General features: G+C 34.9%; 1 protein-coding gene and 1 pseudogene across 1 annotated transcript in view; one reads left to right on the top strand and one right to left on the bottom strand.

Annotated features, from left to right (window-relative positions):
- LOC107732163 (interferon regulatory factor 3-like) overlaps positions 1 to 4,748 on the top strand; it is an 11,314-nt gene extending 6,566 nt beyond the window's left edge. Inside the window, exons 7-11 of the mRNA XM_016543433.1 lie at positions 903 to 1,160; positions 1,259 to 1,358; positions 1,447 to 1,724; positions 2,262 to 2,383; positions 3,613 to 4,748. Coding sequence (XP_016398919.1) covers positions 903 to 1,160; positions 1,259 to 1,358; positions 1,447 to 1,724; positions 2,262 to 2,383; positions 3,613 to 3,726 — 872 coding nt within the window. The 3' untranslated portion in view covers positions 3,727 to 4,748. The remainder of the gene's footprint in view (positions 1 to 902; positions 1,161 to 1,258; positions 1,359 to 1,446; positions 1,725 to 2,261; positions 2,384 to 3,612) is intronic.
- A 398-nt stretch (positions 4,749 to 5,146) lies between these two features.
- Positions 5,147 to 14,870, bottom strand: part of LOC107732177 (synembryn-A-like) — a 12,458-nt pseudogene continuing 2,734 nt past the window's right edge.

The following is a 14,870-nucleotide window of genomic DNA, read 5'->3' as shown; positions in this document are numbered from 1 at the left end:
TCTTTTTTGTACCAGGCTGTAAACATATTTTTTTCTGCTGTAAAGTTGGGCATTTTAACATGGGGAGTCTATGGGACTGACTCTTGGAGCCAGCCTCTAGCGGCCAGTCGATGAATTGCAGTTTTAGTCACTTCCGTGTTGGCTTCACAAGAGAGACCGGAAGGTTGCCGCTTGGTTGCAACCACAACTGTTTCTGAGGAACTACATGGACTTTTTTCACATTTCCGGTGCATCCCTCTCCTCCTTCACTGTTGTCACTTCTCCCACGATAGTGTTTTCATGACTTTCAATAAAAGGAAAAAAATTTAGTGAGACTGATAACGGCAGTCAGAACAGAAGAGAGAACGATGTCAAACTTACCGTCCCTCCCATAGACGCTGCATTAGAAACACCCTCGCATTAGCGTTAACTGTTTTTTTGTAATTTTATGCAAAGGTGTTATAATACAAAGAATAGTGTTATAAATGTACATACATTTAAAAAAAAATACAAATATGAAAAACCTTCGAGGATTTACGATGCTGATGACCGTTAAACGCGTCATCACAGTCTTGTGAAAAGGGTCCATTGTTTGGTGGAAGAATACTGTTTTTATTAATATCATTACACTTTATTTGCTCCGTTTTATGTAGTGAAACCTTACAAAGTATATGGAATAACCGTTTTATAAAATCAATAAGCCCCGTGAAGCCGTGGTTTACAGTGAATTTATAACAGCTAAGGTCACAGGGCTTATTGCTTTAATAAATTACACTCAAAGATATATTCAAATGGAAAACAATTATTTTAAACTGTTTTTACTTTATGTAATAAGTGCAGCACTGGTGAGCATAAGACACGTATATAATGATTTAAAGGGCAGTGTATTGTGTATGTGTACAGCCTTTTCATTTTTGTTCCAGTTCATGAAGTTTGGAATCCAGATCAGTTATATCTGGGGCTCGAAGATCAAGGACTCTTCCAAGAAACCAGTCCATGTCCAGAATCCCAGTATACCGAGCTCCATTATCAGATAATGGATACTCAGGCGCCCTTTTCTTCACCTGAGGGTGGTGTTGGTGTTTTGGGGCAGATTTCGCCGCCTGAGGGGGCGACGGCTGCGTATCAACCTGATGGTGAATGCGTGGGTCATCAGGGTAGCATTCCTATGCCAAAACTGGGTAGGTGGATCCCAAGATTCTCACACAGATATTCACATCAATTACTGGTGTTTGATTACTCACACAGCTTTATTTCTGTTCATATGTTTTCCTCACAGAGACATTTTTTCGGATTAAGGTTTATTATAAAGGGAAGATGGTGAAGGAACAGTTGGTGGAGAATGACACTGGTTTCAGACTGACGTATCAGGGAAACATGTTGGTATTTTTGTACTTGATTCATCACTGATCTTCAAATCAGCACCACTGGTTATGTTTCCTAACAGTATCCTGTTAACTCCCACAGGGACGAATCCATGGGCAGTGCTGATCTACCAGTGGTCCGACTACCTATTGTACTACCAGAAGTTATTGTGGATCAGATCCAGGCCAAGCATACGAATGAAATTCTGAACAATCTGGGGGGTCTGGAGATCAGGAGATTGGATGGAGTGGTTTGGGGTCACCGTTGGGGATTGAGCAGGATCTACTGGGGTCTATGCAAACACGAAAACAGCCAAACAACCAGAGAGCTCTCCAAAAACACACCTGAGGCCATCTACTTCTTCAAAGAGTATATATCAGGTGAGTTATATGGTGTTAAACGTCAAATTTCTCCCAGCCATTTTACCGATTGAATACATTTTTGAAAATCAAATTGTTGTATGATAGAAGTCTATTTCCATATATGAACATGAATACAAAAATGGTAGAAAAATGCCTTTTTACAGAATTTACACATGGGTCAGGTAGCATTTTTTTTTTTTCATAAATTAAATTAAATTGGAAATAGTAAATTGTGTATTTGTTCAGATATTAAACGTCAAATTTCTCCCAGCCATTTTACCGATTGAATACATTTTTGAAAATCAAATTGTTGTATGATAGAAGTCTATTTCCATATATGAACATGAATACAAAAATGGTAGAAAAATGCCTTTTTACAGAATTTACACATGGGTCAGGTAGCATGTTTTCTTTTTTCATAAATTCAATTAAATTGGAAATAGTAAATTGTGTATTTGTTCAGATATGGCTGATCGTTGGTGGTTGCAAATATTTAGTTGATTCTTGTATGTTAGACTGGTCACTTGGAAGGTGTGCTGGATGTCATTCCTTTAGGTTTGATGGAGTTTATGCAGACAAGCCGAGAATCTCCTTCCTGCACTCTTTACCTCTTTCTGGGAGAGAAGTGGCCCGACCCCAAAATGAAGCCATGGGAGAAGAAACTCATCATGATAGAGGTTAGGACTGAGCAAATTAAGTTTTTTTATGTATTGTTTTAATATTTGAAATATATATTTGTAATATTTAGATATTTAATATAAGCCATAAGCCCTACTGTATCATATGCAGATTTCTAAGGCCTCTAATTTATCGACATGATCAAAACATGTTGTACACAATCTAGTACATGCTGTCTGTCATCTGATTGATAGATCACACATTTATAGCAAGTAAAATGCCTATAGTATAATTGTAAAAATGTTGCATTAAAGGGTTAGTTCACCCAAAAATGAAAATTCTGTCATTAATTACTCACCCTAATGTCATTTTAAACCCGTAAGACCTTCGTTCATTTTCGGAACACAAATTAAGATATTTCAGATGGAATCTAAGAGCTGTCTGACCCTGCATAGACAGCAAAAGAACTGAAATGTTCCCAAGTCCATAAACGTATAGCAAGGAGATCTGTAAAATAATCCATGTGGCATCAGTGGTTCATCCGCAATTATACGAAGCTATGAGAATACTTTTTGTGCACACGGATACGCTGTTTCCATTCAGATCAAATCACAACAACAGGAAACAGATCCGGTGTGACACAGCTGACACAGAACAGCATACGCTGTTTACATCCAGCTGATATTCTCCAAAATGGCACCAGGGTGATGCGGAGGAGACGAATTGTTGAATAAAGTCGTTTTTTTTTTGTGTGCACAAAAAGTATTCTCATAGCTTCGTATAATTGCGGATGAACCACTGATGCCACATGGATTATTTTACAGATCTCCTTACTATACGTTTCTGAACTTGGGAACATTTCAGTTCTTTTGCTGTCTATGCAGGGTCAGACAGCTCTCAGATTCCATCTGAAATATCTTAATTTGTGTTCTGAAGATGAACGAAGGTCGTACGGGTTTGAAACGTCATGAGGGTGAGTAATTAATGACAGAATTTTCATTTTTGGGTGAACTACCCCTTTAAATAAAATCGTACTAAGACATACTATTAGGAGATATAGAGTGATTTATATGCATTTTATGCTGTTATAAAAGTCTGACTGGTTTACATTACAAGCTGTCACAATTTCATCTTACTTCTTGACCATATAAATATCAACATCTGCACCAAATTTCATATCTTTGCATATAAAATGTGTTATAATTTGAATAAGTAAAATAAAATAAAAAATGTATCATGTTTTATTTTCACCTTTCCCATTCACTCTCTCTTTATATGGTTTCTTTAGGTTATTCTGACTTCACTGGAGGATTTGAAGACGATGGCTGTCGCAAACGGGGCATCTTCACTGGAGTCGGTGGAGCTCCAGCTCTCTCTGGAGCAAATGATGGAGTTGTGTTAAAAAGATCAAGAGGAAAGACTTGACTGCACACTTACTGGGCTCCTAAATTGAAACAGTTTCTTGAACAGTTTACTTAGCGGTGACTCCATAATTAATTGTATTTATTGAAGGTGTGTGGACTAATTCTGGAGAGCAGAATTTCAGTAATGGTACAAAGGAATTGTCAATGATTCTGCAGATAAAAATACAAAGATAAGTTTACAAGTGTGGTCAGTTTTAAAATAGATCTTGTGTTGTGTGCTATGATGAAAGCCGATTTAAAAATGGCTAAAATCCAAGTCTAATGTGCGTTTCGTTTCTGTTTTACACTACCACAGTTCTCTTACACAATATTGTGAATGATGTTGTCTATTTACAGTATGCTCTTTAGTCTTTTCTTGGCCTGAATTTCATTGTTATATCTTTGGCAGTAATCTGAACTGAATGCGAACTGTTGTTCCATTGCCGTGTCGTGTTTCTTCAGCTTTCTTTTCAGCTGATATGAACTAAGAGATTGGCATTTAGTATTGCGGTCATGTAAAACCTGGAAATTTCAAGGATTTCTATGCTTTTTCCAGGCCTGTTCTTCAATGTCGTGGAAACGTCAAGAACATTTCTATTCTACAATATACATTGTTGTGGTTATGCCCTGTTCCAAACATTTCATTGGAAAGATATTGATTTTGAAGAGTAAAACCTGATTGCAAGCCATGATATCAGATTTTTGAGTGAATCATTTGAGCCAGTTCTATACAATGAATCAGTTAAACCGGTTCACGTGCAAGTTTAACATTTAATATTCAGCTATGTGGAGAGGGATTTTTGCACCAATGAGATTTCACTGTGGGCGGAGCTTCTCAGGGCCACACAACATAAATAAAAACCAAGAACCCCACAACATGTCCTGCCACCTGTTCAGGACACTAGCGGATACAACTAACTTTTACCACTGATTCTACATTCACAGAAAAGAAATGAACATTTAACGAACATAGAGTCCTTCACAACACATAAATGCATTGACTAATTGAATAATTATGATGTAATCTAAACCATACATCAATGGAAAGCTTATTTATTCAGCTTTCAGATGATGTAGAAATCTCAATTTCAAAAAATGAAATGACTTATGACTGGTTTTGTGGTCCATGGTCACATTTATATATATATACACTACCTTTCAAAAGATTTTTTAATGTTAATTAAAAAAAAAAGCCCACCAAGGCTGCTTTTATTTGATTCGAATTACTGTGAAAATGGTGAAATATTACAATTCAAAATAATTGTTTTCTATTTTAATGTCATTTTGAATATTTTAATATTAATATTTTAAAATATAATTATTCCTATCCTGGAGTATCATTACTCCAGTCTTCAGCGTCACATGATCCTTCAGAAATCATTCTAATGTGCAGATTTGCTGCTTGAGAAATATGTCTGATTATGATCAATGTTGAAAACAGTTGTGCTGAATATTTCTGTGGAAACTGTAATGCATTTTAAGGTTTTATCTTCTGTAACATCACAAACACCTTTACTGTCACTTTTGATGAATTCATTGCATCCATGCTAAATAAAAGTATAATAAATCTTACTGATCCAAACTTTCGAGACTGGTTGTGCGTCAATTAATGGTTATGTCAAGGTGATGTTATGTGATAAACTGTTAAAACTAGATATTATAATATTCAATTATTATTTGATCTAGTCAGTTTTAATCACTTCTATGCCGATTCTGCTCCACGTTCTCCAGATCATCATGTTCTTCCTCTGATTTCGTCTCCTCCATTGAAAGGTCCCTGAGCTCTGACAGCGGCACCAGCTGACCTTCTTCGTCCAATCCCATTGGCTGAATCATATTATCCCTGTTTAGGAAAAGATATGAGAGTATTAAAGCAGTATGTGTGTATGGGGTTTTCAGTGGTTTAAGTTCCTTACTTTGAGAGTTTGTTAAAAAGACTGATGAGCCGGTGAGCCTCCTCCTCTTTCTCCTCCTCCGTCATTCCCTCCATCGGATCGGGCTGCTCCTCCTCCACCTGTCCCGTCACTGGATTCACTCGGTCTTTGATCTGCCGGTACTCCTCGGTGTCCGAGTCCGAATCGCTGGAGTACTGTGTGCCTGATGATGTGGCCTTTGACCTTTGACCTCCTAGCAAGCCTCTGGTGGCAAGGAGCCCAGCGGCATTTGTTCAGGTTATTAAAATGAAAAAATAAATACAATTGTTAATCTTAATGCTAATAAAATATTAAATATTATAATAATATTAAATCTTATTGCTAAGAAAAAATAGTTTTTAATAGGGAAGAAAATGGAGAAAAAAAAGAAAAAAATTAAAGGGTAATTGTGACTTTTTTTCAGAACTGTGAGATACAAATGATCAATTCAAGAGAAGAAAAGTCATAATTGTGAGATAGAAAGTTGCAGTTATCTTTTTCATATTTTATTTCATGGGATAAGCAAAAAAAAAAGAAACCTTTATTTTTAAGATTGTGTTTTTTTCCAGAATATTTGAGAGGTATTTGTGGTTAATATGTGTTTCTGTGCATTACCGCTCTCTTTGCACAGCATGAAGAGCAGGTCAGCAGCGCAGTGTTTGAGCTCAGTGTCCAGGTTTGTCATCAGTCTGACCAGACGATTCCTCATGGTGTTTCCCTCCTCAGGTTTAGTGCTGGCATCTCTTAATGGAGGCAGAATCTGCACTCGATAAAAACAAAAAAAACATTGATAAAATTTGATAAAAAAACAATACAAGTATTTTTAGACGGTGTGTTTGCTGATAATAATGTAAAATAGCAGTCATGCCTGATGTCTGAGGTAGTGTCTTGTGTCTCTGTGAGCTCAGGAGCATTCGGTCAGCAAGTTCAGCACGGGGGTCAGTCTCTCTTTGACCTTTTCACCCTGCATGTGAAATGCCACGGTGTTGAAAAAGTCACAAATAACAAGCATAACAATGTTTCCCTCTGAGGTTCACTATTAAAGACCAGGTTTTATTGTCGAAAAAACTATATAAAAATTGTTATAAATAGTTTTCTCCATCCTTTCTAATCATTAGAATTAAATGCTCCGAATGTTTCAAATTTTAACTAAATAAATAAAACTGCATTAAAAATTACTACAATTCTGCCATTCAAATGTTTGGGGTCAGTAAGATTTTTTTTAATAAAAATTTTTTTTTTAAAGAAATTAAGAGATTTTTATTCAGCAAGACTGCATAAAATTGATCAAAAGTAACAGTAAAGACATTTATAATGTGCTCCTGTGGCTCAGTGGTAGAGCATTGCTTTAGCAGCGCAAAAGGTCATGGGTTCAATTCCCAGGAAACACACATACTGGTGAAAAATGTATAGCCTGAATGCACTGTAAGTCGCTTTGGATAAAAGTGTCTGCTAAATGCATAAATTATTATTATATTATTAATTATTATTACAATGTTACAAAAGATTTTTGCTGTTAAATGATGTTCTTTTGAACTTTCTATTCATCAAAGTATCCTAAAAAAAAGTAGGATAGAAATATTAAGCATGTTTTCAACACTGATAATAATAAGAAATGTTTCTTGAGCAGCAAATCAGCATATTAGAATGATTTCTGAAGGAACATGTGACACTGAAGACTGGAGTAATGATGCTGAAAATTCAGCTTTGATCACAAGAATACATTACAATTTAAAATATATTACAACAGAAATAATACTAATAATATTTCACAACATTTCTGATTTTATGTATTTTTCGATCAGATAAATGCAGCCTCGGTGAGCATAAGAAACGATTGTTAATAATTAGTATTGACTGATATTTTGTAAGTCTCTTTAAGGCATAAATTAGACTTAGAGTTTCCTTGTCTGCTGTCTTTCACAGCACAGTTCAGGATAGTTTGGAGCTGAAAGTTACAGTCTGGAAATTACAGTGCATTTTATAGATGAATTAATGATTTGATCTCAACATATCAAGGTAAAGATGATTCATGATAATCTTTTATTTTCTTTCACTCTCTCTTCACCTGCTCCAGTTTTCTGTCCATGTACATGAACAGGTTGTGCACACAGTCCATGTTGGCTCCATTCATCTGGTGTGAGTCTGGAGCCAGAGGCACAGATACCAGAACGTCTAGACAGCTCAACGGGAGAGCAGACAGCATATTCACTGCATGCCTGAGAGCACGAGAGAGAGAGAGAGAGAGAGATCAGGACAAGCGTGTGGTGAAATCACTCCCTGTGTCAGTTTATAAATCCAACTAAAATGTAGAAATGCACGGCTCGTATTTTTTATTAAAGGGGTCATATGATGCGATTTCCATTTTTCCTTTCTCTTTGGAGTGTTACAAGCTCTTGGTGCATAAAGAAGATCTGTAAAGTTGCAAAGACTAAAGTCTCAAATCCAAAGAGATATTCTTTATAAAAGTTAAGAGTCAGATGCAACACATGCTTCGTCATATGACCCCTTTAATGTTTTTGTCTCGTCGCTCCGGCCGGACTGGACATCATCACAGTATGGTGAGGGACGTAACATTTCCGTCACACGTTATTCGGCCAATCACAACACACTGGATAGCTGGCCAATCAGAGCACACCTCGCTTTTCAGAACGATGAGCTTTGTAAAAATCGACGCGTTTCAGAAAGGCGGGGCATAGAGGAGAAACAATAATGTACAGTATGTGGAAAATAATGTGTTTTTTGAACCTTAAACCGCATAAACACATTTCATTACACCAAATACACAAAATAATGCTCTTTTTAGCAGCATCATATGACCCCTTTAATGCATTTACACGAATCGTTCATACAGTATGACTGGAGATGATAGAGAAAAGCAGACACAGACAAACATGGCTTCCAGAAGAAGTGACACTGGCACAGTTGAGGCACACTGGCTAAAGAGGCCTACATGTGGTCAATTTAGAGATATGAGGGAGAGATACTTTGAAAAAGTCACATCTAATTCCTCATTTATTTATTTATTTTTTACTGCCACAAACAGATCAGATGCAGGTGTTACTGAGGGAAGATGGTTACACATCTGTCAGCCAAATTAATATGTGCACTACACATTTGATCTGATTTTCATATTCACTAGTCTGTTATTGCCTGCACAACAGTTTAGTCTTAATGTGTTTAATAATTTAATTTAATTTAATTTGCAATTATTATTCTAATATTATTTTGGAGTCTTATTTTCATCTTATTTTTTGTCTATTATCTTTTAATTCTTTGTCTTGTGTGTGTGTTTGTCTTAGTTGTGTCAGTCATTGTCTTTGTCAGCCAAATTAATGTGCACTACACATGATTCTCATATTTACTAGTCTATTTACTGCCTGCAAAATTGTACATATTGCAATTATTATTCTATTATTATTTTTGGAGTTATTTTTTGTACTATTTTAAATTATCTTTCACTTCTCTCTCTCTCGCTCTCTGTGTGTGTGTCTTGATCTTGTCAATTATGCCAATAAAGTACTTGCATCTGTCAGCCAAATTATTAAGTGCACTATAATGTGATCTGATTATTAATGCACAACTGTGTAGTGTAGACATAATTTAATTTAATTTAATATGTTGCAATTATTATTCTATTAATATTATTTTTTAATAATATTAATATTATATTAACAATTATTTTCATATTATTTTATTCTATTTTGTACTATTCTATTATCTTTCACTTCTTTCTGTGTATGTTTCTTTCTGTGTATTTTTGTCTTGAACTTGTCGATCATGCCAGTAAAGGTTTTAATTATTTTGAATTATATTTGACTTCCACTTATGTGTGGAACGAGTAAAAAATATCAACATTTTCAGTTAGTGGAAAATTAATGCTACAGATGCTGTTGACTGGGCTTTCGTTACATTTTAAGTATTTATTATAGAACAATCAACAATATTTATCAACACTAACCCCTTTAACTCATCTGCAGCTTCCTCCTCCTCACAGGACACCATCAGACAGTGATGCAAAACTGCAGCCAGGTGGCGATAGAGAGACGCATCTCCCTGACAGACACAAACCATTAACAGTTACAGTCTATCAGTTTATTGAGTGTGCTTTTAATCACAGTACTATAGCATCACCATCTGACACATCATGGTGCCATTATAGTAGTTGTCTGTAAGGGAGGAGAGTGTGATAATGTCTGCATACACTCACCTCTTCAGGGTCCCGAGTGTGTGTGCTGTGTGTGATATTAAAAAGGATCTTGAGGGCCTCCTGAGCCTGCTGTGAGTCCTCCACACTTATAGGAGGCGCTGTAGGATTCAGCACGACCTCATACTGTTCCTTCCACTGTACTGATAAACTCTTCTCCAGCACTGTGGTCAACAGCGGCACTCCTCCCTCCTGCAAATTAAGAAGAGGTCAATGCATATACATTAAAAAAGTTTGGGGTTGGCTAACTAAAGTTGAAAAAGTGAAAAAGCATAATAGGGCCCCTTTAATGTCTTTGAAAAAAAAAAAGTATCTTCTGCTCACCAAGGCTGCATTTATTTGATCCAAAATACAGTAAAATTTTGAAATATTATTACAGTGTAAACTATCTGTTTCTATGTGAATGTATTGTAATATGTAATTTATTCCTGTGATCAAATCTGATTTTTCAGCATCATTTCTCCAGCCTTCAGTGTCACATGATCCTTCAGAAATCATTCCAATATGCTGATTTGCTGCTGAAGAGACATTTCTGATTATTAGCAATGTTAAAAACAGCTGTGCTGCTCAATATTTTAGTGGAAACTGTGATACATTTGTTTTTCAGGATACTTTGATGAGTAGAAAACATTAACATTGTAACATTATAAATGTGTTACCTGTCACTTTTAATCATTTAATGCGTTCTCACTGAGCCTAAATGTAAGTGTATATGACATAATAGCAGATTTTCTGAAAACTCACTAAAATATTAGAAAATAGAAGAAAGATACTTGTTTCAGCTGTGCTCTGAGTTCAGGTCTCAACGCCGTCAGTAAAAACATCAACCGGAGTGCGTAAAACTGACCACAAGGAGAAGACGCGGACTGAAACTCCTTATTTAGCTTTTCTGTCAGACCACAGAGGAGACTGAAAAACAGCAAACAGTTTGAAAGAACAGAAAACAGCATGTGACATGCAAATATTGCAACTCTATTTCGTTTCAGTGAATACGGTGTCCCCCAAAACACTTCAGTAACACATACAATGAATTCCATTGCATTAGCTCATATGCCTTTTCTTAAAACTAACTTTACTTAGCGATTTCTGCAATGACTTGTAACTCAATGGTCAAGCTTTCACTGGTTAGCATGAAAACATAGATGGAATCCGGTAGGGCTGTACAATAAGTGCATGTGAATCTTAAACAGCAAAAGGGTGATATTTTTTAAATATAAAGTAATATGAAATTGAAAATGTGAATTTAAATATTTAGCTTCACCTCCAGTCACTTCATCAACATTTCACCATTTCATTTGATAAAGCTTTGGTCAGAAAGACACTCAAAAGTCTTCAATATAACCCACCAAAATAAAAGTTTGGTTTATCTTGAAGAAATTATGACACAAATATATTACTATTGTACTAAAATGTACTTCTCAGAGAAATAATAATAATAATAATTTTAAAGGAATATCAACATTTCTCTTCCATTTAAAGGGTAGACATATGTTCTGCCAAATTTTGCCACCTTTGTTTGCCAAAAAAAATTATTTGATTACATTCTAAAAGACGAATTAAGTTGTTAAGGTTTTCACATTCATTTGATTACCAACATTTTTGATAATAAATTAGTATTAAATCCTAAAATACAGAATCTAGAAAAATTCAAACAGATGACACAGAATTTCTAAAAATAAATAAATAAAACTTCATAGGGCACAATCACTTGTAATAATAATAATAAATAGTGCTGTCAAACGATTAATCGCATCCAAAATAAAAGTTTTTGTTTACATAATATATGAGTGTGTACCGTGTATATTTATTATGTATATATAAATACAAACACATGCATGCAAATATTTAAGAAAAATATATAATTTTTCTACATTAAATATATTTATATATAATATAAAATATAAGAATATAAATATATAAATGTATACAATATTTTCAAAATATATACTGTATGTGTGTGTGTTTATATATACATAATAAATATACACAGTACACACATATATAATGTAAACAAAAACTTTTATTTTGGATGCGATTAATCGCGATTAATCGTTTGCCAGCACTAATAATAAATTAGAAAATTGCTAACATTCAATTGATTCAATCTGTTAATTGAATTCAATTCAATTCCTTTTTGATTATTAAAATCTAATTAAAGCATTAAAACAGAATCTGGAAAAATGAAAATGGCATACACAGAATAAATAAAGTTAATACAACTTTTTATCTCAAGTTAAACCCCTGCTGGTAGATGTCTTGACAGCAAAAAACCTCTTTCTCCACAAGCAATTCAAAAGGAGCTTTGCATAGTGAGGGAACCACAAATTTCATTTGCATTTTTCATAGAACTCATGAGGAAGGACGTTAGAATTTGAGACTGTAAGTTGAAATGGCTCGTACCTGAGTTCGCTGGCTCTCTCTTGTGCCCAAGCACTATTGTAAACAATGTTACAGAAGATTTTCATGACTTCCTTCCTGTTGACTTCATCATCGACCTTTCCTTAATTTTCCTCCTCTTCCTCTCCTCCTCCCAGGCTTCCTCTGCTGTCTCTTTTACCAGGCGTGAGGGCTTTGAAGACGCTGCTCCTCCTGCGAGAGGGTCCGAGGCTCATGATTGAAAAAGTGCTGGCCTTGCGCTCGCCACACCAACCGCTCTGAGCCCAGACCACAGGGTCATTCACATCGCTGCTTACGGCCCCAAAACCATCGTCTTCCTCACCGTCGTGATCATCCTCATCCGCGCGACCCAATTTGCTCTCAGAAATAGCCTGGATGATGTCATTATAGGGGTCAGCGTCACCGTCGGTGTCTTCTTTGGGAACGGGTGCGTGGCTGATGCCGCCCAGGTGTGCTAGAGTGAGAAGCGCTCTGTCAGTGATCAGAGGGCCCAAAACCTTTTTGTCCCTCAAGAGAATCCGTAAGGATCTCAGGCATGCTTTCAGCACACGCCCTTGCGGTTGAGTCTGGAGAAACCTGATCAAAACCGCAGCCAGAGCCTGAGGGAATGAAACAAATTAAACAAAGGCGGAAACTGGTTTTAAAATTAGCTTTAGGTGTGAGCCAAGGTTACCTGTCTCAAAATGACTTCTGGGCTGCTGGATTCATCATTGTCTGAATCTGAGTCTGACACATAATCCCTCACTTTATTCTTCCGGAACTGCAGTGAACAAAACAAAAACACGAAATATTATGGGGGGAAAAATCGCAAATTATGGGTGTCGCTAGCAATGCAGAAACTGTATGCCTTTAACCCTCTGGTGTTCCTCACTTACGGAATAGTTCACCCAAAAATGAAAATTGGTGTCATCATTTACTCACCTTCGTGTTGTTTCAAAACTGTATGAGTTTCTTTCTCATGCTGAACACAAAAGAAGATATTTTGAAGAATTCCGAAGAACCAAACAGTTGTTGGTCCCCACTGACTTCCATTGTAGGGAAAGAAATACTATGGAAATCAATGGGGACCATCAACGGCATTCTTCAAACTGTCTTCTTTTATGTTCAACATAAGAAAGAAACTCATACAGGTTTGAAACGACACGAGGGTGAGTAAGCGATGACACAATTTTCATTTTTGGGGCGAACGATCCCTTTAGGACGATCAAAACAGACTGAGGACAATAAGCATAACATTTTGTTTTAATTGAATGATTGTAATATATTTTGTTTCAATAATATTTATTGTTCAATGATCTGTATTTTGAGGGGATTTCATGGTACTAGACAATATTAATCTTTAAGTTATGTATTTATGACTATATACATAAAATTACATAAATGTTAGAAAAATATTTCAAATTATACAGCGTAAAGTTAAAAATATAGCAAAGGCATTTGGTTGCCAAAAATGTATGGAATTGTTCAAATTTAATTTGATTACATTTTTAAAGATTAATTAAATTACATTAAAGTTTTAAAGTTAATTAAATCAAAGTTTTATGCATTCATTATCAAAATGTTTAATAATAGATATCTGTGTGTAAATTCTTAAATGATTTACATTTTATTAAAATGCAAGTAAAACAAAAGTCTGAAAAATCAAAACAGGCAAAAATGTATGGAATTGTTCAAATTTAATTTGATTACATTTTTAAAGATTAATTAAATTACATTAAAGTTTTAAAGTTAATTAAATCAAAGTTTTATGCATTCATTATCAAAATGTTTAATAATAGATATCTGTGTGTAAATTCTTAAATGACTTACATTTTATTAAAATGCAAGTAAAACAAAAGTCTGAAAAATCAAAACAGAAAACAAAGATTTTAGGAAAAATAAAATGGATTCCATATGGCCCTACGTGATTTAATCCCTGCTGCTACAGTAGATGTTGTAAATATACAGTTTGGCTGAAAAACAGTATTTATGTCTATATAAAATAATACAAATATTAGATAAATATTTCATATTATTGTCAATTAATATTAATATATTAATACAATTTATAAACAACAGAAAACCCTGAGCAGATTGCTGCTATCTGGTGGGAGTAATTTAGAAAATCATATGTAATACCACGATGCAACCACTAGATGCCTTTATAGCCTTATATATATATATATAAATATACACTCTGCGATCCCCTAGATTCTTATAAGAGCATTTTGAGACATAATTACTTACTTTGATTAGATCTGCATTTGGATATACATTTAGACTTTATCTAAGACTGTTTAATTATGGCTGATTTGTATATTGTACAAATATACCCCCCCCGTTTATATTTATTTCCCCCGTATTTCGTTTATATTTTATATTATTTTGTATTTATTTCTAATGCCGATTATATTTGACCGCGAAGATGACAAGTATGACTATATTTTTTAAAGATCATTTAGCCTTTTATATAGCAAGTGCCACAAAAGTGATCAAGTTTTATCATTCTGATCAAATAAAATAAAATAAACAGCATTTACATGTTATTGCTCTTTTGATGTTTTGATTGCTTCTATTGCTGTCTTCATTTGTAAGTTGCTTTGGATAAAAGCGTCTGCTAAATGACTAAAAATAAAATAAAATAAAA

The sequence above is a fragment of the Sinocyclocheilus rhinocerous genome, unplaced genomic scaffold (genome assembly GCF_001515625.1).
Source record: "Sinocyclocheilus rhinocerous isolate Xijiao unplaced genomic scaffold, SAMN03320098_v1.1 scaffold1541, whole genome shotgun sequence".
NCBI lineage: Eukaryota > Metazoa > Chordata > Actinopteri > Cypriniformes > Cyprinidae > Sinocyclocheilus > Sinocyclocheilus rhinocerous.
This window is presented reverse-complemented; position numbering and strand designations above follow the sequence as displayed.